The sequence below is a fragment of the Simochromis diagramma genome, unplaced genomic scaffold, assembly GCF_900408965.1.
Source record: "Simochromis diagramma unplaced genomic scaffold, fSimDia1.1 OVJJ01000433.1, whole genome shotgun sequence".
Taxonomy (NCBI): domain Eukaryota; kingdom Metazoa; phylum Chordata; class Actinopteri; order Cichliformes; family Cichlidae; genus Simochromis; species Simochromis diagramma.
In genome coordinates, this window is record NW_024387031.1 from 3,144,992 (window position 1) to 3,169,215 (window position 24,224).

General features: G+C 43.1%; 1 protein-coding gene across 5 annotated transcripts in view; it reads right to left on the reverse strand.

Annotated features, from left to right (window-relative positions):
- The window catches only part of glra1 (glycine receptor, alpha 1), a 120,872-nt gene that overhangs the window by 54,559 nt on the left and 42,089 nt on the right, over nt 1–24,224 (reverse strand). For all 5 annotated transcript variants that reach the window (XM_040043096.1, XM_040043094.1, XM_040043097.1 and 2 more), the window contains one exon: nt 8,376–8,443. In XM_040043096.1, coding sequence (XP_039899030.1) covers nt 8,376–8,443 — 68 coding nt within the window. The remainder of the gene's footprint in view (nt 1–8,375; nt 8,444–24,224) is intronic.

Sequence of the window (24,224 nt, forward strand, 5' to 3'; positions counted from 1 at the left end):
GTGCAGTGCAATCGATCCAGGTAGAAGATATGAACCGCTGCTCCTGCAGAGCTTTGTTGTATAACCCCTCCACCACCCATTCTCCATTTCCTGTTTCACAATCAGAGATGAAGTCTCTGTATTGAGTGTGGGATGGCATTTAGCTTGCCCCTCCATCTCCCTAATTGTCAATTATTCTCAGAACATGGAGCCTGGCCACTCCGGCCAGGCTGGAGCCATCATTAAGCGGCGTGGCGTAGCAGAAAAGCATCGCAGGGACGAGGTACGGCGTGCCAGCAGCCCCGGCGGGTGGCATTTAAAGGAGCAATGAGCCACAGTGCTGTACATGTGTGTATGTGTGTGAAATGCAGTCACATGGCAATCAGCCCCAGTGAGCCCCAGTCGCCGTTTATCACTGTTTATTACACTGAATATCTCACATGAAACAAATGAGCCTGACCTTTCAAACGAGTCGCCTTTTCTTCTGCTTGAGAATATGATGAATATCCTGAAATGAAGCCGAGATGAGGAGCGTCTGTTGATGCAGAGAGCCAACGAGGAAATACAGAGGAGCAGAGCGAGTGTATGCCAGGACCATCAGTCACTGAGGGGCCTACGGTTTGATATCAGCTTGGAAAGGGCAAAAGCTGGGCAGACAGGAACCTGATGAAGTTTCTCAAAACAAAGATAACTAGAAGGGCACTCAGAGATCACAGGACTCCACTAGAACCAGTGCCCCATTGTGCAGTTCTACACCACAATCAAATGGGTAAAAACACCCAAACCTGGCAGACACAATCAACATTCAGTCATCATGCACATGTCAGGTCAGTCGGCTTCTCTGCAGTCAAAAGAAGATTACTGTATCCATCTGCAGTAATGTATATCCAGTGGTATGGCGTTCTATGAGCAGAGTAGAAGTCAACACATTAATGAAATGTTGGAGTAAAGGGGGGTTGCAAAGCTGCTTGACGATTTGCAGCAACTGTAGCTGCAGTAGGTCGGAAAATGCTACATGGTCAAATTCAATGGAAACAAATGCCCTCTCAATGTTTTGGTTTACCACTGTGAATTAGTCTTACACTGTTTCTTTATATTCATTTGCCTTTGTTGCTAACTTTATTATGTATGTGTTGAGTGAATTGCAGCTCAGTGTCATCTCAGTGAATCCACAGTCTTTGTAGCATTGGCCACACTCCTCTCCCTCCTATGTCCCGCCACTGGTGGTCCTGATTTCCCCTCAGTTCTGTGTCCCGCTAACACGCCACACTCAAACGGGGTTAATATTGTATGCTACATGAGGTTATTGAACTGTGCTAACACTCACCCTTTTTTTTTAAAATTAACTCGAAATAAAAAAGTCTCAAACTCAGGGTCATTGTACTGATCGTCTGTGTTCAACTGTTTATGAGCTTTGTGAATCTGTACCCAGTCTGTACCCAGGGGGTGATATACCCTCTATTTACAGACTTCTGAAGATCCACAAAGAAGGAGTCCCACTCAGACCCATCAGCAGCATAAACTCAGCCACCTACAACATTTCCAAGCCCCTCGCCACCATCCTCGCGCCCCCTGCGGGGAACACACCCAATCACATTAAAAACTCCTCTGACTTCACCAACAATTTCCAGAAACTTACTCTGGATCCAGGTGAAACCATAGTGTCCATTGATGTGGTTTCTCTCTTCACTGGCATACAACTTAGGCAGTGTAGACTGCAGAACCAGCTTCACTCCGATCAGACCTGCACACTGTTAAACCTCGGCCTCACCACCACATATTTTAAACACAACGAGGGTTTCTACAGACAAAAATGTGGATGTGCTATGGGCTCCCGGTGTCACCTATTATAGCCAACCTTTACATGGAGGAAGTGGAAAGAAAGGCTCTGGGCTCGTTTAAAGAGACACCACCTAACCACTGGTACAGATACGTGGATGACACCTGGGTCAAAATCCAAACCCAAGAAGTAGAAGCCTTCACTGCTCACATCAACTCAGTGGATTGAAACATCCAAGTTAATCAGGGAAGACGCAAAGGATAACAGTTTGCTGTTTCTGGACTGTGCTGTGTGCATGGAGGAGGATGGAAACCTCAACACTAAAGTTTACCTGAAGCCCACACACACAGACCAATTTCTTCTCTTTGACTCCCACCACCCTGTGGAACACAAACTTGGAGTAATCAGGACCCTACAACACCAGGCAGAAAATGTTCCCTCTAAGCCTGAAGGGAAAAAGAGGGAACACACACTTGTAAAGGAAGCTCTTAAAACATATGGTTATCATCAAATCAGCAAAGGCACACAGGAAAAAGGTCAGAAACCAACTATGGAGAAACAGAATCACAAACAGAACAACACTGTCATCCCTGTCATCAGAGAAACTGAGGGTGGGGCTCACAACACCAACTATCTGCCACCTGTCTGTGAACCTCCCCAGGCACCCACTCACATCTTGATCTCAGTAAGTCACATGATGGGGTGAGGTAAGGTCTCACAATGGTTTTACCTGAAACCTCTGCTGATAATGACCCACACCTTTTTCACACCTTGGCTCATGTGATGGTGCAGATGATCAATAGTGGGTCAACGACCCTCTTAAGGGACACTCCCACTAGGGTTAAATACCTGAGCTTAAAACGCTTCTCGGATGAAACGTCTTCAAGAAACTTAAAGAAGTCCAGACACTTTTATTTCCAAGCTCCTTAGATGGGTATGGTTATGGTTATGTCACTGTCCAGTCATGTTTGTGCTCCTGATGTTTGTATTTGCTCTAATTTTGTTTGTTTGTTTGCTGTTGAATGTTTATAAACATCTCTAACCTGCAGCCAGTTTGTGTGAGTAAATCTAAAACATGTACTCACTGGATCTACGTGATCACATTGAATAACGCACATGTCCATTTCCTTTTAACAAATATGAGACATAAATAAACTCGTACCAGTCTGTTCGTCCAACTGCTCTCAGAAGCACTGATAACAACATGCTTCCACTGGTAGGGTACGTTTAGGATCATTTATCAGACTGAATACTATTACTAATATTACTCTAACCCTAACTCTTTGAGCCTACTCCTCACAGTCTACAAAGGATTAATCCATGCTTATATACATTTGCAAAGAAAAACATTAAAAGTGCCCAAAAATGAAAATGCATGTCTTAGTTTGCAGTATATAGTAAAGGTTAAACCTGATTTATTGTGTGTAAATGAGCTTCAGAGTCCTAACAGAATCCAATCTGTGATTTTAATTCTGAAAGTGAGCAGAGCGAGCAGCTTTTCCTTTCAATTCATGAACTGAAAATATATTTTTTTTCAAAATGGATAAATGAGGTTTACTTGCATTTTTGACTCTGAGCTTTCTCAGCCTGAGAGACAGACACCCTGCAGTTAATGTTCTATCTGCAAAGATATTTTATTTTGAAATGCCCTGAAAGCATTTAATTGTTTCACTGGAAAAAGTGGTCACACTGCACATTCATTTGGTCTATAAAACCTCATCATTATGGGTCAGGGGCTCCTCGTGGCTGCAGATGGACAAACATTAAAATACAGAAATCAGCAAGCGGACATCAAATCTGTTTCGGACCAAAACGAGGGGAAAGTAATTTGAATGCACAAACGATTCATTTCAGGGAATAGTTCAGTGTTAGGAGAGCAGATGACTCATTTATTAAAAACGTTTATACTGAGGCAGCTTCATATTAAACCCTTCTATCTGAGAACGAGACATGAGGCCATCGGACTGTTAAGTGCTACCCTGACATTACCATCTACTGTCGATGTGCTGTTATGAAACCATTAGCAGAGGAACTGCTGTACTTACACAATACCTTGCTCATTTCAGCATGTATTAAACTCAGGCAGTAAACCACGCATGAAAGGATGCAATACTCTTCCTCCTCTTCTTCCTGCAGCAACAACAACAACAACTACAGCAGCAGCCACATTCTACTTCCATGCCTGTCATAACATCCTGCTGTCTCCTTGGACGGCACTCAGGAGGAGGTAGGAGGTCACGGAGGCTCGCACATTATGGTGGCACATCTGCGCGTGGAGAGGGAAACATGCTGTCTTCAGCATGCGGCCTGGGAAAAAGCCAAAGCTGCGCCTGCAGCTCTGTGAGATGTCGGAACAGTTTACGAGAAATCCAGGAAGCAAGCCTCTGCCCGGATCTCGAAAGAGGCGAGGAGGGTGCCGACGCGTTAGACCTGGACCGTTCGAGCTTGGCGTGTCCAATTTAAACTTCTAATTAAATCACCCACCTGAAACCTGTTTGATAATGAGAAACTTTTGCCTTGAGATGGTTACAGTTTCCCATGAATGTGAAGTCACAAATCAAAAACTGGAAAATGATGATTTTGTAGACATGTGAGAAAGAAAAGTGGGAGGGCACAGAGCTGCAGCACATCAGTGGAAGACAGCGGTTATATATCTGAAATGAATCTGGTTTTCTGTCCCGGGGTAACATTTAGATCAGCGCCGTATGAAATATGAGCACAAAATGAATCTTTTGATGCATTTTCACTGACAAAACTTCATAAAGTTCATTCCTTTATTCTGACTCCACAGACAAAAACACGGCAGATTACTTTACTGTAAGATTTCTTCCTTCGATGACTCACAAACACACGTAGTGCACATTTATGCACACGAGTCCAAATTAATGAGATAAAACTCATTAGTGCACATGAGGATAACATTTTAGATAACCTGACATATATACGAAAGAAAAGCTTGAAGCTCACTCTCATATTATGATCACATGGTTTATATTTTCTGTCATATGCTTTGGTATTAGAAACGTGTACTCTGGGTATTAACAGGCTGAGTTCACTGTGCAAGAATATCGCAATTAAAATATAAACCCAGCTGTTTGTCATGCTGCATGGATTAAAAGTTGTTTTATCACCTTCGGAATTATATCAAAATGTATGAACTGTGTTAAGAAGAAAAGAAACAGCAGCTCAACACTTTTTAATGTAATACATGTTTTAGTTATGATTTAATATTCCAATAATCAGTAATCAGATGTTTAAGGTTTCAGTGTGTGTGTTTTACACGCTGCAAGTGCACGTGTGCTACAAAGGAAGTGTGAAAGAATGAAGAGAGATTGTGTGTATGTGTGTGTGTGTGTGTGTGTGCACGTGTGTATGTGTGCGTGTGAGAGAGAGAGTGAGTGGGAAGAGCGCTGAAACAGGAATAAAGCCGTGTACCGGTGGGACTTTAGCGAGCACTGCGCCATTCTACTCACTCCATCTATCAGCGACCTGCCCCAGCAACTCGGTGGACACATGCACGTGTGCACTTATGTCTTTGTGAGGACCTGTCGAGGACATTTTAGAGGTTTAGACATTTTTTGGTTTTGGTTTTGTGATGGTTCTGGGTAAGGAACACAAAATATACTTCTCACAAACATAGCTAGATGTGCGTGTGTGTGTGCTGAGCATGGAGTGTAGTTACACACTGCAGTGAACAGCGTCCTTGCTGCTGCTCGCTCTGTGTTTCGCCTCCTGAGGTTTAAAATGGATTTTCTGCTTTGATAAAAGCTGATAAATCCAATTATATCAGTACTTTGCTTTTTCCTATAATCCACCATTTGAGAGATTAGAGCACCAGCTCTGACTGTGGTCTGCAGTGCGTGGACTGACTCTATGGTCTGTTATATTTGGTTTCTATATCATCATCAAAACACTCATTCAGGTCTCTGTTTCACATTGGATCTTCAACATGTTTTCATTTTCTCACAGAACTTTATCCGAGCACTGGAAACCACCGTAAATTGGTCTCGTTGGTCTATAGATGGTGTGTGAAGCATTTCCATGTGTGGTCTACTTCTATGACATAACTCTGACTTTATATGTAAATATTAATTGTGCTTTTTAGCCCCTGTTATGACAGGGCAAGTGAGAGTGGATAAGAAAGGTGGGAGAGAGAGGAGGAGGGTGGATTCAAGCTCAGGCCTGTGCAGTAGGTCACCTGTTTAACCCAGTGAGCTTTACTGAAGCAGGTGGGGTGCGGGACATCAGCTGAACAGGTATTAAAAGTTTCTCTGTGTTCTTCTGCTCATCATTTTAATGAATAATACTGCCACAAAGTGTTCTTTTCTTCAGTTTTTCCATTGATTTTGCTTCTGTGAGAGAGAAAATCTGGATTTTTTTTTCTGCATGTTGAGGATCTGTAGAAGCCACCAGTGTGTGTGCGTGTGTGTGTGTGTGTGTGTGTGTGTGTGTACTGTGGGATGTCTACCTTTGCTGCTCGGCTCTGCCTCAGTCTTTCTTTCCTCCTTCCTCCTTCCTTTCTACCATTTCTCTGCTCTTCTCTCCTTCCTGCATCCTTTCTTCTTCCAAACACATTATTCTTTTATCATTTCTATTCTCCCACGTGTTTCCCTCTTTTTTCCTGGTCTTATGTTTATTTTTAAAGTAATAATGTAATATGAGGCAAAGCACTGGGCACCTTCACATTACACCTACAGGAGCCCCTCAGCCACGAAGCTCCTGTCCCCCCCTTTTGTCTGTGCTGATGGTAATGCCACAGGAGGTTTGGAGCTCTGCAGCGTCTTTGCACTACTAGCCTCAGCTGCGAGCCCGCTCTGAGCTGCTGTGGTTACTAAATGCTTCCACATACAGCTGATTGTGGAATATCTAACAGGACACACATTTCTTGTCTTGTCTTGTGCTCAGTGAACTCCTCTCACTGTGTCACAGATGTTGGTAGAGGCAGACTGCATGGCCAGGCACTTGATTTGAATTCATAGATGAAGTGATGTAGCCCAGTACTTTTGTCCATATGGTGTATGCTCATTGGTAACGATCCGTGTGTGGCTTTGTGAGAACCACTCTGCACACTCTGGTGTGGTTTGCTGTGAAGTAGCAACCGCAAGAGCAGATCTGAGGCCTCCAAATCTGAGATCAAGGAAAATCCTGGGTTACTTCCTGTGGTTTGGGAGTGAGGTGATGTCATGAATGGTCAACGGATGCATCTCACTGGGATTCCTTGGTGCTGTCTCTTTGAGTTTTGCCGACACTGCGGCCTCACTTTGGATTAAAGCTAAACGCCAGAAACAATACAGTTTTTGTCTTTCACAACTTTCTGGACTCTCTCTATTACCCGAGCTCTTTCACTCGGATGAGATAAATGTCATATATTTTTTCAAAATGGGCTACGCAATTTCCCCTAGCAGCAGGACACTGTGTTTCTGTTTGGAACAGTAGTTAAACAGTGGGAAACGGCACGCTGTTGAACACTACTGTCAGTATTTCCTGCAGCAGCAGGAACGTGTACACCGTGTCAGACTGAGTCAACTTAATGGGCTCGCTGGCACACAGGTAAACTGAAAGACTTTGGATCTGACTCGCAGGAAAAATGCACTTTTGTTTTGGTGTTTTTACAACGTTTTCTTTGCTAACAGGATGGCAGAACATAAAACCTTCCTTTGACCTTCAACTTTTAGGGCCTTGAAAACCAGTTTTTCAAACAGTACTACCTGCCAGAGACAGGGAGCTGTGGGCTGTTTCACAGGAGTGTTTGTGTGTTTGTTAAATTCTAAAGCTGCTCGGGCAAAAGCAAACAGGGAGGAAAATAAGGACTTTTCTGGGGTGCTTGGTCACGCTGATCAAAACAGCCTTTTACTACTAGATGCAAAATTCCTCAAAGTAAAAAAACACAACACCACATTACACGTGTGCACGCTGAACGATGTTTAATCTGCGAATGTGCCCGAGGCCCTGCAGAAGGTTCACACAGCTGACAAGTTCAGAGCTCTCATTGGATGAAGAAGTGATTCATGTATGTTTTGAAGGTTAGCGGCACGAGCGTGCCTCGTTTTTACAAACACTTACAGAGGCAGCGGATGCTGAAATAGCCTCTGTTGTCACACACATGCGAAGACACACAAAGGTTGGTTGGTGTCATATCGGCTCTGAGCCTTGTTGCTCTGTGAAGGTTGCTGGTTCAGTTATATTAGCACTAATGGGTTTTCTGTGTAATGATTGAGCGTAAATTTCCACTCCACTGCGTACAAACAGGCACGGGGCTGCTACGTTGTTATGCAAATGGTCGTGGCAGTGATGCGCTCTAACAAATGAAGTGTAGCAAATGGGAGACGGGGTCAATGAGGCAGAGAAATTTCGAAACGCTCACAGGGCAGAATGCTTTTAATTTTTAAAGGGAAATAAAAGTGAAACTTTTGGATGTGCTGAATATCGGTGAAGCTTTTGTTTAAATTAATTGAATTTTTCAGGGCGGCGTTACCCGAGCTGAAACACAGCCGCGACGAGACGTGACAGTTTCTATTAGTTGCCCGACCGTCAGAATCCACACAGACAAAAGTGAGAAATAAATGATGTGAAAGTCTTTACACCGAGGTGTGATATGGAGAATAAATCAGCTCACCATTGTTGTTTCGGCGATGGACCCGAAGCTGTTGATGAAAATGTTGCAGGTTACGTTGACAGGCGGACCTGGAGAGAGGGAGCAGAGAGACACGAGAAGTTAGAGTTCATAATATTTATGCAGACAGAAGACGTGGAGACGCGTTCGTCATCACAGAACGTGGAAAACCTGCTCGTGAGAGTTGACTGCAGAGCTCAACATGGATTCAACACTGCATCAACACTGCAAGCAGCTTGAATTTGAGTCGGTATAGAAGCTGTAAAGAGTGAATGTGTGCATTGTGGGTAATAATTTCTGATGAGCCTTTAGATGTTGTTCCACTTCTAAAAGAGCTTTCATTGATTTTCACTGAGGACATGTTGAATTTCTGAGGAAATTAATTAAACTTAGGCATGAAAACATGATAAAAACCGAGCGAGGCTGACAGTGATCACTGACTTTTTTTATGGGGTTTGTTGAAATTAAACAGCACAAGATACAAATCATTAAAACATGTTAAAAACACCACAACCTTAAAAACACAGAGTAGTTTGGACCCGGAAGCAGTGTTCATATGTCATCACTTAATAACCGCATTGCTATCAGAGTCAGGGGTCAACATGGACACCCTGATTGATCTGCAGCTCCATGCACAACAAACTGTGATGCTCTGTGTATCCTGACTCCTTTCTATCAGAACCAGCATGAACATTTCCTGCAGAATGAACTACAGCAACCACTCTGTTGGATCGGACCACACAGACCAGCCTTCGTTTCCCACGTGCATCATCAGTGAGCCCTGAGCCAAATACTCACGCTCACACATATTTCCAGCTTCCAACATCAACTCTGATGACCACCTGATATCTCCCAGCCCACTAACAGGTGCCATGATGGAGAGGTAATCAGTGTTACTCAGAATGCTGGGCCTGGTTGGTGTCTGCAGCCTCCTGCTTTACATTCTCCTCGCTGCTGATAATTGCTGCACTTTGTCGGGGTTGGTTTACAGCGTAAGATTCTTCTTGTGTTCTGAATCGATGTAAGCTGAGTGGATGTGTTTGCGTGTATCAGTCTGCGTGTTGCCGGATATTAAAGCAGCAGAGAAGATTAAAGCTGAAGCGAGTTGATGGCAGACTGCAGGAAGTAAACAAAGTGAAAGAAACCTTCTGCTGGGGGAAAGTTGGCTTCAAACACTGGCTGAATAAACAACTTGCTTTTCCAGACTTAAATGTTCTGACAGCGTCCTACTGCCTGACAACAGCAGGAAGTTTGTCCCAGAGCCGCTGAGACGAGGAAATGCGCAAACGTCTCATTACAACTCAAGAAAACTACAAACGAGAAAACCAATTACACATCCCCCCGAGCCTTGAAAAGCCCACTCGAGTGGTGTCAATAAACCCACAGTGTCCTTTCAAAGGGAATCATAACAACCAAGACAGTCTGCCCTCTCTCCTCTCAGAGACGAGACGCCGCGTTCAAGGTTGATGAGTTAGTCGAGGTGAGAGTCAGCAGCCTCGTGCACGGCTCCACGATTCTTTGTCTCACTGGATTCTACAAACACAAATGCAGTAAGAAGCACGGACACCGACCCAGCAGTTCAGCTCTCCTCTGTTCCAATCACACTGAACCAACCCCAGCTTCCTCTAAAGCACAGGTGTCGAACTCCAGACCTCGAGGGCTGGTGTCCTGCAGGTTTCAGATGTGTCCTTGATCCAACACAGCTGATTTAAATGGCTAAATGGCTTCAGAGTTCGTGTTTTTTCTCTTTTCTCTTTCCTTTCACTCATTATAATCTGGCTGAACTCTGAAAACCAAGTCAAGCTGCATCAATGAATGTAGAATAAAAAGTCAGTTTTCAAATTATGAAACTAACGTTTAATATGCTAAAGGTTGACACTATAATAAAGCCTTAGTCAGATTATTGCATGAGCGATGAAAGAGCAGGTGGCGTGATAATGGCTGGTGCAAGGAATAAAACTAAATACTGAAACACAGATTCAACAAAACACCACTGAAATACCTAAATAAGACATTTATTAAAAACATTAGATGTGAGGATTAATAAGACGAAAGGTTTTGTGTCCAGCTTGAACCTGCAGGTCTGTGATTCTTCAGGCCGCCTCTAATAATTTGGCCTCATTGAAACAGTTTTGGGGAACCTTCTCTGTTAAACGGCTGATTGAACTAAAGTCTTCACATACACATCTCCACTGCAGACACCTGGTTTTAAAAAAATCACTCCTTTGAGCGTTCTCCCCTCTGACCTTCCTTATAAACATTTTTAGCACATCACGCTCGCTGGTGTACTACACCAATAAAAATCCTCCCAGTAGAACCAATCACAGAGGCGTCGTCAGCTCTGATATCATGCTTTATCACAGTATCATCTCAGTCTGCATGTTTCCATTCATCAGGCTCAAAGAACTTCACAGCTCCAGTAGGAGCAGGATGATCCTCAAATGAAGCATTTTCCTTGTATTGGATTTAAGTCTGCAGACACAGTATGATCAGTTCTTTGTCTGTGAGATAATTACACTAATAACTGCCTACATATTTCAAACGCATTTTTGTAAACAGATTACTGTAATCCGATTATTTTTAATCCATTTCCCATTAGAGATCTTAGAAAAAAATGTATTTGATTTTTAATGAGTCAAATGGCTGAATCACACATGTTGATGTAAGTTAAGGTCTCTCTCTCACACACACGGTCTGCCTTTAATGTCCCTGGTTAAACTCGATGTCTAATTCTAACTGCTGGCGGCTAGCTGGAAATGAAGGAAGGGGTCTGGATTATTTTGAAGGCCAATTACGCTCTCTGTCACAGTGTGAGGAGTGCCGGAGGCATACACACAGACAGATGCGGTTAAGTCACCGGGTTGACGACGTATGGTTAAAAGGTAAAAGATCATCAGAGCCTGGCACAGGCGATGGATGGTCACGTGACACGTACAGCATCATATTTACGCAAACGACAGATTAGTGACGCGGCCGTGTGAGGAAACGAGGGCGAAGCAGAAAGGGCGACTGAGAAACGGAGATATTAAATGAACCTAGTTGGTTTCCACTGTGGCAAAAGAAAGTGGCTGCACGCGAAATGAGTTTGTTCCACTGTAGCTAAAGAGAAATCACCGCATTCTGCAGGTGGAGGAGGAGAGGAAGACATTTAACCTGCCAGCATTTGGGGTTCATTTACTTCAGATGTGATAGATAAGGGATGCTCGAAGTAGACCCGTGGGAACTGTGGAAGATTAATGCTGGTTACAGTCACGTCTAACACTCACCGACTCTGCTGTGTTTCTGTTTGTTCTGCATCTGTCATCTGTCTTCTGCACGGTACCCAGAGCTCTCCAACCATGTAAATATACAGCTTATGTGTTTGGTATGCTTCAGATTTACACCCTCGATGTTAAATGCAAACTTTAAAATGCGAGAAGAAGAAGATCAGAGCCGTCGGCTTTCAGGCTTCTCTCATTTCCACAAGTTTAAAATATTGTTTTGCTGCAGTCTGTCTTCTGAAAGGGAGCGTTTCTATTTTTCTAATGTTAATAGTTTCATGCTTTTCTTCATCAAACCAAAGATAAATTAACGTGCCTGAATGATCGAAATATGTTTTCCAGCCTGTATCTGTGTAGAGAAGACGATTTTGGAGGAATATATGATGAAATATAACACACACACATATGATTCAGAGAAAGCTACTGGGTAATATTTTATGCAATGTGTGTACACTTTAATATAAAACCTACTGAGTCTGTAATTAAATACACTGAATGAAAATGTCTGTAACAATGTCTGTGCATTTTGTCACGTGTAAGATTAATTCAAGCACTGATATAAATTATGCAGCGCGTTCATTTTTTCTGTATCCATATTTTAATATTGTGCATTTTGTTAAAATCTGCATATTTTAGTGTAGCAAAACTTGTTTGTAAGACAAGTGGGCTCCTGGTAAACTATCATCCCTGCCCGACTGCACCCGCGTGATACGAGGTGAGCGCAGGCTCTGAGTGCATCACAGGGTTTATCCATAAAGCGGCTGGTATTACATTATCACCGTGATTTCTCTCAGAATGGCTTTTCAGGCCTAACTCGAGTCCTCTGACACGTTTCCTCAGCATCCCGGCTTTGTTCACAATCCCTCCTTCAAAGTCCTCTCGCTCCGTGGTGGGAGGGTGGTGAGGGGAGGATATCGCAATTTGTCTTTTCTTCTTGACGTCCCTCAGAGCACGTGACACAAAAATCTGAGGAGGAGAAGGAGAAGCTAATACCCACTGAAAACCTCCTCCTTCTCCTTCTTTTCCACCACAGCGGTTCATTTAATAACCATGCAGTGAAGGAGAGGAGAGGAGAGAGAGACGGTTTTCCATTATTGCTTCCCGCTGAAGACAGAGACGAGAGGAAGAAGCAGCAGCTCGTTTAGTGTCACAGAGGACGGGCTGGCACCGAGTCACAGGATCCTGTAGCTTATATCGGCCTCAGCGTGCGAGCCAAGCGCTGAGAGCAGACGTGAGTGCGCTTCTACAGGCACGAGAACGGTTACATAACGCGCTCTCTGCATCGTGAATGAAAGGGAGATTTCTCAATTAAACCGTCTGCAGACAGTCTTTCAGCTGCAGACAGAATCAGTTTCAGAATCTCATCACGTGCTGCCATATTTCTGAGTGCAGACTCTTTTAATTAGTGCTCGTTAAAATGCATGTGAGCAATTTCAATTAACGGAACTATCTGTTCTTATGCAGATTTTATGTAAACACTGTTCAGAAACCTAAACCTGAACGACCTTTTTTAACTTTGGTTATACAGGATGTTAAAAAAATGGTCGTTGATGTTTCTAAGCTGTGTCGGCGGTGGTGTAAGGCTTCCATCCTCACACACATGCTGATGTTGATGGTCATGCTGGTGTTAATGGTCTGTCCAGCTGTGGCTGAAATACCGTCAAAGGGGAATATTAATGTTGAAAACAATGTGAGTCTCAGCTCTTTGGACGTCTGTGTTCAGTTGTGTAAAGACAGCACCACACACACGTTTTTATTGGTTTAAAAAAAACGTTTTTTTTTCGTTTCACACAATTGTTTCAGTTAGTTTGAAGTCTAATTTTTATTTTAGGTAATTAAAATGTTTTTCACATCTGGTTTTAGTTTTTACTACAATAACCTCGAATGTCACTTATCAAGCACAAAACACACAATTACACACGTATGCTAAAATAAACACAACCAGACTTAGCATATGCTACAGTGCACAGACATGAAGGTGCACTGAGGCGTGCATGAACACACAAACACACAACAACCATTAATATAGATTTAGCAGCACCTACATACACGACTGTTGCAGCTGATCACATGGCTCTTCATCCCTGCTGGCTACAGAACATCACACAGAGCTCAGTGAAATGGAAGCAAATTTGAAATGTCAGATTAATGCAAGGAGATGTGGAACTTTTCTTTTAAACTAATGAAACTCTCTTGCTAATGAATGTGTAACTAATTAGGCTACATTTTGTAAAAGTGCCTGAGGTTTGAACAAAATTTGAATTTTTTATTTCTGTGAATGCTTTTACAATTATTCATGTCCACTGGCCCTCAGTAAAGTTAACACACACACGCACAAACAGGCTAATCGAGGCTAGCGACTATGCTAGTCTGCTGAGGTGGAGCGGCTCGAATAAACCCGCTCTCTTTCAGCTGAACTCCATGTCCATGAAAAACAAGTGACAGCATTAATAAAGCAGGACGAAACAACCGGCCCAGCTCGGCCTCTCAGCACTTCTGCTAACTGCAGCTGCCGCAGCCATTTCCTGCAGAGATGCTGTATACACAGCTCTCTCTCTCTGTGTGTGTGATTCCCCATCATGCCACACACACGAGCTTAAAGAGGACTCATTAGGATTTTCCTGTCGTTTTCATTGAGGTTCATAGGTTTTTGAACATGACCGCGGATTTTAAATCAAACTGTTAAAACACAGTCATTGTTTTATCAGATGCTCAAAAATGATTGGACAAATTTAATGTTTTAATAAATTCATCCAGTTATTTTATTTTTTAAAATAATTTAAATATGAGGATTATAATTGCTGTGCTTCCTTGATTGAGACGCTCTGCTGATCTGAGCCAAGTTATGGTAAACAGGCTGGTACTCATACAGTACTTTCTACTACAAGTCTCATTCATCCTCTATATCAAAGTACTTTTATGTGCATATTTATCTAAGGACAGATTCGGGGGAAATCAGAGTTGAGTATCTTACCCAATGGTGCTTCATGGACTGAAGGGGGCAGGGACTGCTCCACCAAGCTTTGGATCGGTAGATGACCTGCTCGCCAACCCGAGGCCCAACTGCCCCGGTCATGGTCAGATTTGGTTACGCGCAGTGTATGGGTCAGTGACAGTGACTTTAGGGAAGCTGATGTAAACTTGCTTCAGTGGTTTGGCTGATTATTGATGTTTATTGGGGTGTTTAAGAGAAATAAAGTTATCTGTGGTCAGTTAGGTAGAAAAAAAAAACTCCTGTGGCATACCAGCATACTCCATACCAACAAAATACGTTAAATACAAATGAAACACTGATAATCTCAGAATACCTCAGTCTGCAACAACCACAACATGCTCCAGAGGTCACCATGAATTCTTGCAGAAAAATGAATGAATGAACACGTGTACCTACATTTAAAAAAGTCAGTTTCCTCATTCAACAGATGAGAAATACTCCACTTAGCTTGGTGCCAGATGTGAACTGTATTGGTTCTTTCAAGCGTCTTTCATTTCTTAGTGTTGTACTTGCCGGTCATCATCGTCTGCTCATTTTTCACTGTGAATCAGAACTGACAGGGGAAGAAGAGCTTGGTGGTGATCCAGGAAGTAGATGGGTCTAAATAGAGATAACATGAAGATGGCAGCCTGATAAACCTGCCGGGGAAGCATGTGTAATTGCTTTTTTAATGATTAATAGTTCAGCACCATTCCCTCGGCAGACTGGAGCCAACTTAACATTTCACCCTCACTGTGATTTTTAAACTGATGCTAGAAACAAACACTTTGCTGCCAACTGACGCTAGGAGCTGTGGATAGTGGAATGAGCCCGTGGGAGCATTTCTGCGTCAGCACGTCCTGAGGGGAAGTTTAAAGATGGCCGAAAACACGACCGCTTGGCCTGATTTTTCTCATCGCCACCCCAAGACAAGGCTTCCCACTTCCATCGTGGCAAAGCATCCGCTGCACAGCATGGTATGTCACGTCCTCCATGGGCCATATGTGAAAGACTGCAGGACACAAGCAGTGAAGCTCCAGTCCAGTAACACACAGCCCAGCTCTGTTTACACATTACACATTCAAAGAATTATCGCCTTTGCTGATTTTCCATCTATTTCAAAAACTAAGAAGCAGAAATCCAAATCAGGTGTCATTCTTCCACTGAAGTTCTGTCCTCTGTTGCTGTTCACAGACCAAGAAAACCAGTTTATTCAGACATTAAGGAACTGGATTTGGCATCACTGAACTCTCCATCACAGCCTTCTGTCAGCCTCATTCTGCGGTTCTTCTGCCAAATCGCTTTTTATGTAGCTGAATGTACAGCAACAAAAAAGATGCATATTTCATACGGGTTATCAAGTGAATCCAAGCAGCTTGGCGCAGGCTTCAGAGATGATGTTGGCCAACAAACATGACATCCGTGCCCTCTTAATCAACCTCCAGTGACACTCTGAGGTCTTGCATCAGTCCTCGCAGTGTAGTCAAGCCTCTCGAGGGGTCTCAATCCCCATCTGCTGACAATGACTGAGACGACGACAGCCGGTCCTCCACCTTGTTCAAAAGACGGTGGCGCCGTAAAGTAGGCACGGCTCAGTCTCAGGAGCAGATTTACGTTTTGATTTGAAGTGGAAGAGTGGAGGTTAAATCCAGTGATCCCTACTGTGGATTCATTCGCAAAGAGTGATGTGGAGCTAAATGCAAATCATACATTATCTATCAGGTTAACGCTGCATGGTAATCTCCTGGGAGGGGATCAGTTTAGTCACAGTGTAGCTAAACCCTACTAACAAACATCGCACTGATGTTTTTTTGGTGATTGACTGTAACTAGTTGCAGTGACCACTTTCAATCACAAAGAAATTGCAAAGGTAGGAGGCAACCTCCAAACAACTGCAGTGCGACTGTTGCAACTCATCTCTTTGCAGTAGACGGGTTGACTCAGCTGGTTACATTTTGGTTGTTTTCCTTTATAAACGCAAGCTTGCTCAGCACCTGTGCCATTTTGCTGTTGAGCTGCGGGCGTGCATGGTCACTCTCTGTGGAGGATTTCTGTTTCAGATCTATGAGCTTCTGGCAGGAATGAGTGTAGGTAGCAAACTTGTGCATTTCTGTGTATGTAGACAGCAACAGATTTGCACATGCGTTGATGCACACAAGTTGCTTTGAAAACAGAGACCGATTGCATCTGCAACGCAACCGTTTCAGAGGCAGCAAGATCTCTCCTGCTCATAGTAATGGCAACACGTTAACAGTTGCAACAACCAAACAGTAGTGCACATTTTTTGCTGTCATTTTTTTATCATCTGTACTCTACCCACAGTCCTCCGTCACAGAAAAAAAGACATCCCGGAGTGTTTCAGGAGAAGCTGTCACAGCCATGAAGCTGTCACAGTCTTAATGACGGGTTCCTCAGCAGCTGACAGCTGTAATATGAGCTTCAGCTACAGCCTGTATTTCTTTTCCAGTGCTGAAAATCACTGACACTCACTGTGCAATCACAGCCTGTATGAAGTCACGAGTCCTTCTATTCAATTATTCACCCAGCTCCAACAACACACCACCGTTCTCCACCTCCTGTGCCTTCGTAACACCCTCACTTCAGTTACCATTGTCACAACTATCACACAATCAAAAGTAAATGATCACTATGGAAAACTGGAGCTGGGATGAAGGACGACACCGAGGAAGAAGCCGAGCTCTCTGCAGACACATCTTCCAGAGCTTTCTCTCTGCTGCACTTCTTTCCTTGTTTCATACTGCCGCCGTGCTCTCCAGCGACACGCCGCCCGTCCTGTTCCTGCCTCGTCCGAGAGACAAAATTCTCTTTCCACTGCAGCATCCTTTATTTTCAACGTATTTATCGAGCCACCGGTGCTGACAGATCGGTCTCTGGGGACTCATCCTAACCCTTGTCCTGCGAACCTCTAATCATCAGCTCGGTGTTTACAGGGACCAATTAACCAGTCAATCTATCAGCTTTCCTCGCTGACATCTTCATTTTACAGCACCTCCCTACTGCGGCATACCTGGACCGCCAAGTGGAACTAATGAAGCGGCATAAATCAAGCACATGCCGTGCTTTTACAAGAGGGAAGAGTATAGGTGGTATAGTGGGCTACGCTCCATTATCAGGCCTTCGGAGAGTTGTAAAACACAGGTAACTGGAGGATTGCCTTGGTCCTGCTCTCCTATGCTTTATTTAACTCTCTCTTCTCCTGATGCCCAATTTGCAGTCCTCTAAGTGACACCTCAACACCACAGCGGTCTGCCTGAATTTATTTCCAGCAACAAATGGCATCAAGCTAAACAAAGAAAAGGCGGCGGGGGGAGAAAAAAAGTCACAGGCTACAAATTAAATGAATAATACTCTGAATTACGCAGTATCGCCTCTTTTGCAATTGAGCTGCCTTCAGCAAAAAAATCCCACAATGGTTGCGAGACGTTAAATATTTATAAGGCGTCGTCTCGAGGCTATATGGTCCGGGGAAAGCAGTTTCACTCTTTTATTGAACTAATATATATTCCCTACACATGCCCGTGCAAGCTGAAGAGCAGGACTGAGGGAAAAGTGAGAAAACGGAGAGAGCCAGAAGGTTGTTTTTCTTTTCCGATCGCTGATTTTCTTCCATTACGTCCGAACGCAACAGCTGAGGAAGTGATCATCTTGTTCTCATCCACCGTGCATAAACATCAGAGCCGAAATGCCAGCTAGAGGGAAAAAAAGAGTTTCCCAGGGAACTTGAAAGCATCATAAATCCCCTGACTCGATAGTGAAACAGAGAAATAATGAACATTTCATCAAACCCCGAGAGCTTTATATTCCTGAAAGTTGCTCAGCACAACTTCGAAGAAAGTTCGCTAAAAGTCACGAAAAGATTTTGCACTTCTGAAAAAACGATTTTCAAACACAGTGTCGGTGCTGCAGCGGGACCGACGTACCTGCACAACTTCAACAGCCGCGCTGTCCGTCCGACCATGTTTCGCCTTTGTTGTTTACTACAAAGTCACCATGTTCCCTGACCAGAACTCAGGAATGATTATCAGAAATAACTCATGTCATACAATGATGACGTTTTAAATCCAAACAAAGGTCAGAAATACATCAGTTGAACCTTGACTGGCTGCCAGAGGAATCCAACGAGGAGGAGGAAACTCCAGGGTGAATAATGTGAACATTAAAGGCCCAGTTCACAATTTTCCTCTGGGAGTCTTTTTTCTCTTTTTATTCATTTATTTATGAAAAACAAATACAAAATATATAGAGATATATATAAAAGATATTTTTCACTGCTGTTCCAAACCTTTTAGGTGGATCTTTGCCTCCACTTTTATAGTTTCAAATTTTCCACGAGATTTGGGGAGAAAGCTGTCGTTCCCTTTCAGCAACCAGACCATTAGAGAGGTCTGACTCTAATCTTAAGAACCAGTTAGGAGTCCTAAAATACTCGAGGACCCTGGTAAGTAAGTATCTGCTGATCAAATCATCCTGATTTGACAGTATTGGGAAGGTTACTTTTAAAACGTATTCCACTACAGATTACAGCCCCAAAATGTATTTTGTAACGCAGCGGTCCCCAACCCCCGGGCCTCGGACCGGTACCGATCCGTGAGTCGTTTGGTACCGGGCCGCGAAAGTTGAGGCTCAGATGTGAAATGTATGGTTTTCAGGGTTTTTATCGGTTTTCAACGTTATTTTGTTATCGTTTTTATCGTTAACTCGGTTTTCCTGGGTCTTTTCACGTGTGTTATGAATAAATCTTCTTTTTTTCGGTACCGGTACTAGTTTTATTTTGTTGTATTTATCCGCAACACCTTAAAGTCCGTGAAAATATTGTCGGGCATAAACCGGTCCGTGGCGCAAAAAAGGTTGGAGACCGCTGTTGTAACGTATTCCGTTACGTTACTCAATGAGAGTAACGTATTCTGAATACTTTGGATTACCTATTATATTATCATGCTTTTTACAACTACATAAATGTACTATTGCTATGTTGCTATGTGAATTATTACTATTAGTGAAGGTTACTCGCCATACCAATACCAACTAGATATTTAAATCTTAATATAAAATGAGGAACAGTAGGGTGGGCATTAGTAAGGCTGCACTTTTTGCAGCGATCTCGTATAGAAAACTATTTGGCGCGTATATAAAACAGTTCCGCGGCTCCAAACCGTAGTAAAGGGACCTCTAGCTAATACGTCGGGTTCCGTGTCAGACTCGTAGCCGAAAACTTTGTTGTCTGGGTCAACTTTGCTAGCGAGAGACAGAGAGAGGTGTTGAAAGGCTGCTCCAACAAAACTTATTGTTTCGGAGAAAAACACGAACACAGTGTACAGTCAAGTCTTAATAGCTTACTTACAACTGGGCTCATCGGGCACTCTTTTTGGCTGCAGTGGTTATTATTATATTTACATACTTCCAGCTCCCGTTTCTGCTCGATGACAGCTCGTACTTTTCGACTCTCCTTTTTCTCCCTCCTCGCGCTCACAGACACATAACGGGTACGGCAGTCCATTCTCCCTGCAGCACGGACTACACTGCCCATGAGGCTACGTTCTTTAAGGCTATGCCTGTAGCATTCTGCCTATTGCCTTCATATTAAATCAATTTTGTGAATAATTTTTAAAAATATTTCTTCACGTCATTCCGCAAGTAGAGGTGACATGGGCCGCGAGATTGAAACACAGGCATTAGAGCCTTTTAATGCGTGTTTTGTTCGGGGCATGGAAACCAAAATTAGAGAGGGCGTAACCGAACATATGAAACAGGAAAATACCGCCATGTAATCCCTTTATTTCAGCAAAGTAACTGTATTCTAAATACCACCTTTTTAAATGGTAACTGTAACGGAATACAGTTACTCATATTTTGTATTTTAAATACGTAACGGCGGTAAATGTATTCCGTTACTCCCCAACACTGTGATTTCATGGCATTCCTAATATGGCTAAATATATATATATATATGTATCCAGGCAGTATTTTCCCTCAAATCAGCAGACTTTGGAGGGTTATCCCGACTTTCTGTAAGTAAAATAGGTAACTTTCAGCTCCCTGCTTCTGCTTCTTTAACCATTTTTCCCTCCATTACATCCAGACATGACAATGAGGAGGAGACAAACATCAAGGCTGCGAACCGCCATGGGGAAGGGACAAAAAACGCTGGAAGGCTTTCAGACATAAAGCACCGTCCGTCTTGGCTCTCAACAATAAAATGCTTTTTTCTCTTCATTATGTCTTTATTTGCTTTAAAGCTGTTTCGAACACCAAAGCACCTGTCTGCTCCTCTGTCTGGTTTATTCTGCCTTTACTCCCATGCAGATGCTGTGTGCTCGTACTCGCTGCACAGACAGCTCTCATTATTGTCCTACATACAAGCCGGAGCCCTGGCTCTTTTATAGAGCGTGGTTTCCTTTAGGTGAGCGAGTAAATAGATCAGCAACAGGGGGAAAAAAACACTTCCTGTCACATTTTAATTGCAGTGGTGAGATGAGGAATGGCGTTTTCTACTGACGTCATATTCAGTCATCCATCATTGCCTCTTCCATGGAGTGAACTTTAGGGAAAACTTCATTTTCCTCCCCAGTGAGGGCGGAGAAATGCCATTATAATGTGTTTTACTCTTCCTCCACCTCCATTTTCTCCTTCTGCCCCTCGTTTTTTTTTTCACAATTCCATTTCTTCTTTTCTCCTGATACTTTCTCCTGTCTCTTGTCACTTTGCTTCTTCCTCTCATTCATATTCTCTCTTTCAGCCACGGGGCGTTCAAGTTTCATTACGAGATAAAATGTATTCAAAGTGGGAGGCAGGCGGAGGGGAGAGGATGGAGAGATGGATGGATGCATAGCAGCCTGGTCAGAAAACACCTGAGGCTCTGTGTGTGTGTGTGTGTGTGTGTGTGTGTGTGTGTGTGTGTGTGTGTGTGTGTGTGTGTGTGTGTGTGTGTGAAGTAGTGAGAGAACAACTGTGTTTGTTTATGCATATTTACTAAAAATTGGCATTTGTGCCTGTGAGCATTTCCCGTTTCTCTGTGTGACAAGATGTGTGTGTGTGTGTGTGTCCTGTATGTTTAGAGTGAGAATGTGTGTGAATGTGTTTGTTTGCCAGCAGCATGTGTTTGCATGTGAACACTCCCCTCTGCAATATTCCAGCTGTTTATGCATACTATCTGAACACACACACACACACACACACACACACACAAAGTCATTTCAGTTTAAGCAAAAAATAAAAACAAGCTTTTTGAAGGTTAAAGGACATTTAGCGTCATGATTCTTCTGTAACATGTACTCATGAAAACCATCAGTAGTTTGAATGTTTCCAGCACCTGGAGACAACCTTACTGCTGCTGGCATTAAAAAAGCTGCTGTTGGAAATGAGTAAAGTGGCGCGGCATCAGTTTTGTGACTGAACAGGTGACCTGATTACAAATATTATGCATTTGTAATCAGGCCACCTGATTACAAATACATAATATGATGAGCGTGTGTTTTATAACACGCGCCCATAAAAAGGAAAATATATATAGATATCATTCTATATTTATCCAGTCAATTATTAGACTGGATAAACTAAGGTTTATCCAGTCTAATAATTGAGAAATTGTGAAATTGCACAAAACGTTTGTGCAGGATAACGCGTGTGTGTTATTGCTGCTGGAAGCACTTATTTATTCGGAATAACAGGGGAATCTGGTTTTCAGTCAGGTGTCACATTTTGATCTTCTTGACACCTCAGTGTCATTTTCATGTTTGAGGAGCTTCTTGTGGGATGAGGTCATAAAAAAAAAGGACCGGATGCTGGAGACCGGAGTCGACGGCTTTCATTTCTTCAAAGCTGCTGTGTGTGGATGTTTCACTTGTTCTTTTTAGTTTTTGTGTGGTTGTGTTAAATCTGTGATCTGAATAATTACACTTAACGAGTTCAAATCTGATATTGAACAAGCACATTAAAGTTTTTTCTGTCTGCTAGAAAATGACCAGCTAGCGGCGTCAGAGTCTCAGAGGTGGGATATATTTTGGGGATGATAGCTGGTAGAGGCTGGAAGAACTTCTTGACCATTGCTGTGTTTCACTGTAAATGATTAAATAAGCACAGTGGCCACAGGGAAATATATTGTGCTAACCCCTCCATCCTCCTCACTTGAACATAATCTCTGCTATTTTGGGTCATTTGTTGAAATGCAGCATAAAACACCAATATGTGATTTTAATAAAGTGACTGCACAAAGGGCAGACACTGACGCAGTTTGGGATGAAATCAGTAAGACTCACACTTGACCTCAATGCTATGTAAAGGAGAAATTAATGAAACATTATTGAATCTTATTGGGTTTAAATTAATCTGTTTTCATGGGTAAAGTTTGCTGAAATACTTTTTTCTTCATTATGAGTGAATATAGGTGCTTCCTGAGTAATGACGTCACGTTTTGAAATGCCAGTTGTTGTAAATTATGTAGGAGGCTGGCCTTTCCAAAGATGAAAAACAGCCACTGAGTTTGATAGTTTGCGTTTGCTGGAAGAGCACCGGATGCTTCATCTTCAGTAGCCGCTATTGTTCAGAGCCTGACCATGATTTCAGTCACACTCCTGGAGTCTGTCCTCTGAACATTTGAGTCACCGGTGACGTCCTGCAGTCAGCACAGGGGGCAGCACCAGTGTGTTGGAAAGTAGAGTTTGTAGAGCAATAAGAACTATGTACACAGAAATATGCAGACGCTTTTGTAATCACTGAAGAAAGCCTTCTTTTTTTTGATCAAACACCCAGAAATCAGTAGAGGATATATTATAAAACCAAAACGATGTCATGTTGGCCTGTCATCCTCGTTCACTGGATTTCTCTGCAACATCCGCGCTGCATTGATTTAACGACCTCATTCAAATGAAAGAGGCTGCTGCACACTTTGACACACAGCTGAAGACGACCTCAAAGACGCCTGAAGAAGAAAGTTCATGCAGGAGCCGTCTTAAAAGGAGGAGGAGAAACACCTCCACACCTAACGGCGCTCTGATTTCAGGGGGACCCACTCCAAATGTGACATTAATTGCTTTACCAAAAAATGTATCACCTTGTCTAATTATAGGCAGACAGTGAATTAAGTCTGCAGTAAATGAGTCGCTGGACCTTTCAGGGCTTTCTTTGCCAGCTTTTGACTGACAGGAGAACATGACAGGCTGGCAGCCGGCTGCCCGCAGGGAGACAGAAATCAATAGCAGGTCTGCAATGGCGACGGAGACGAGGTGACTCGGGCTTTATATCAATGGATTAGTGAGAGGTAGCAATGAAAATGTGAAAGAGATTAAAAAAGGGAGGAAAATAAAAATGTGAGCAGCGATGTGTGTGTTTTAGTTCCTGTGTGTGTTCTGTGCGTGATCTTTCCTGTTTGCTGCCCTCGTGCAGATGAAGTGTTTGCAGAGTGTGTGTGTGTGTGTGTGCATGCAAGACAGAGATGGTCATCTCCTCAATAAATTGGCGTGTGATTTAATGGCGTGTCGTGATGTGCTGCCATTAGCTCGACGCTTTTAATCATCTTGAGGGAAATGTAGATAGTCATTTGAGATTAGTGGACACACACGCGCGCACACACACACACACACACTCTGTTAAAACAGGTCG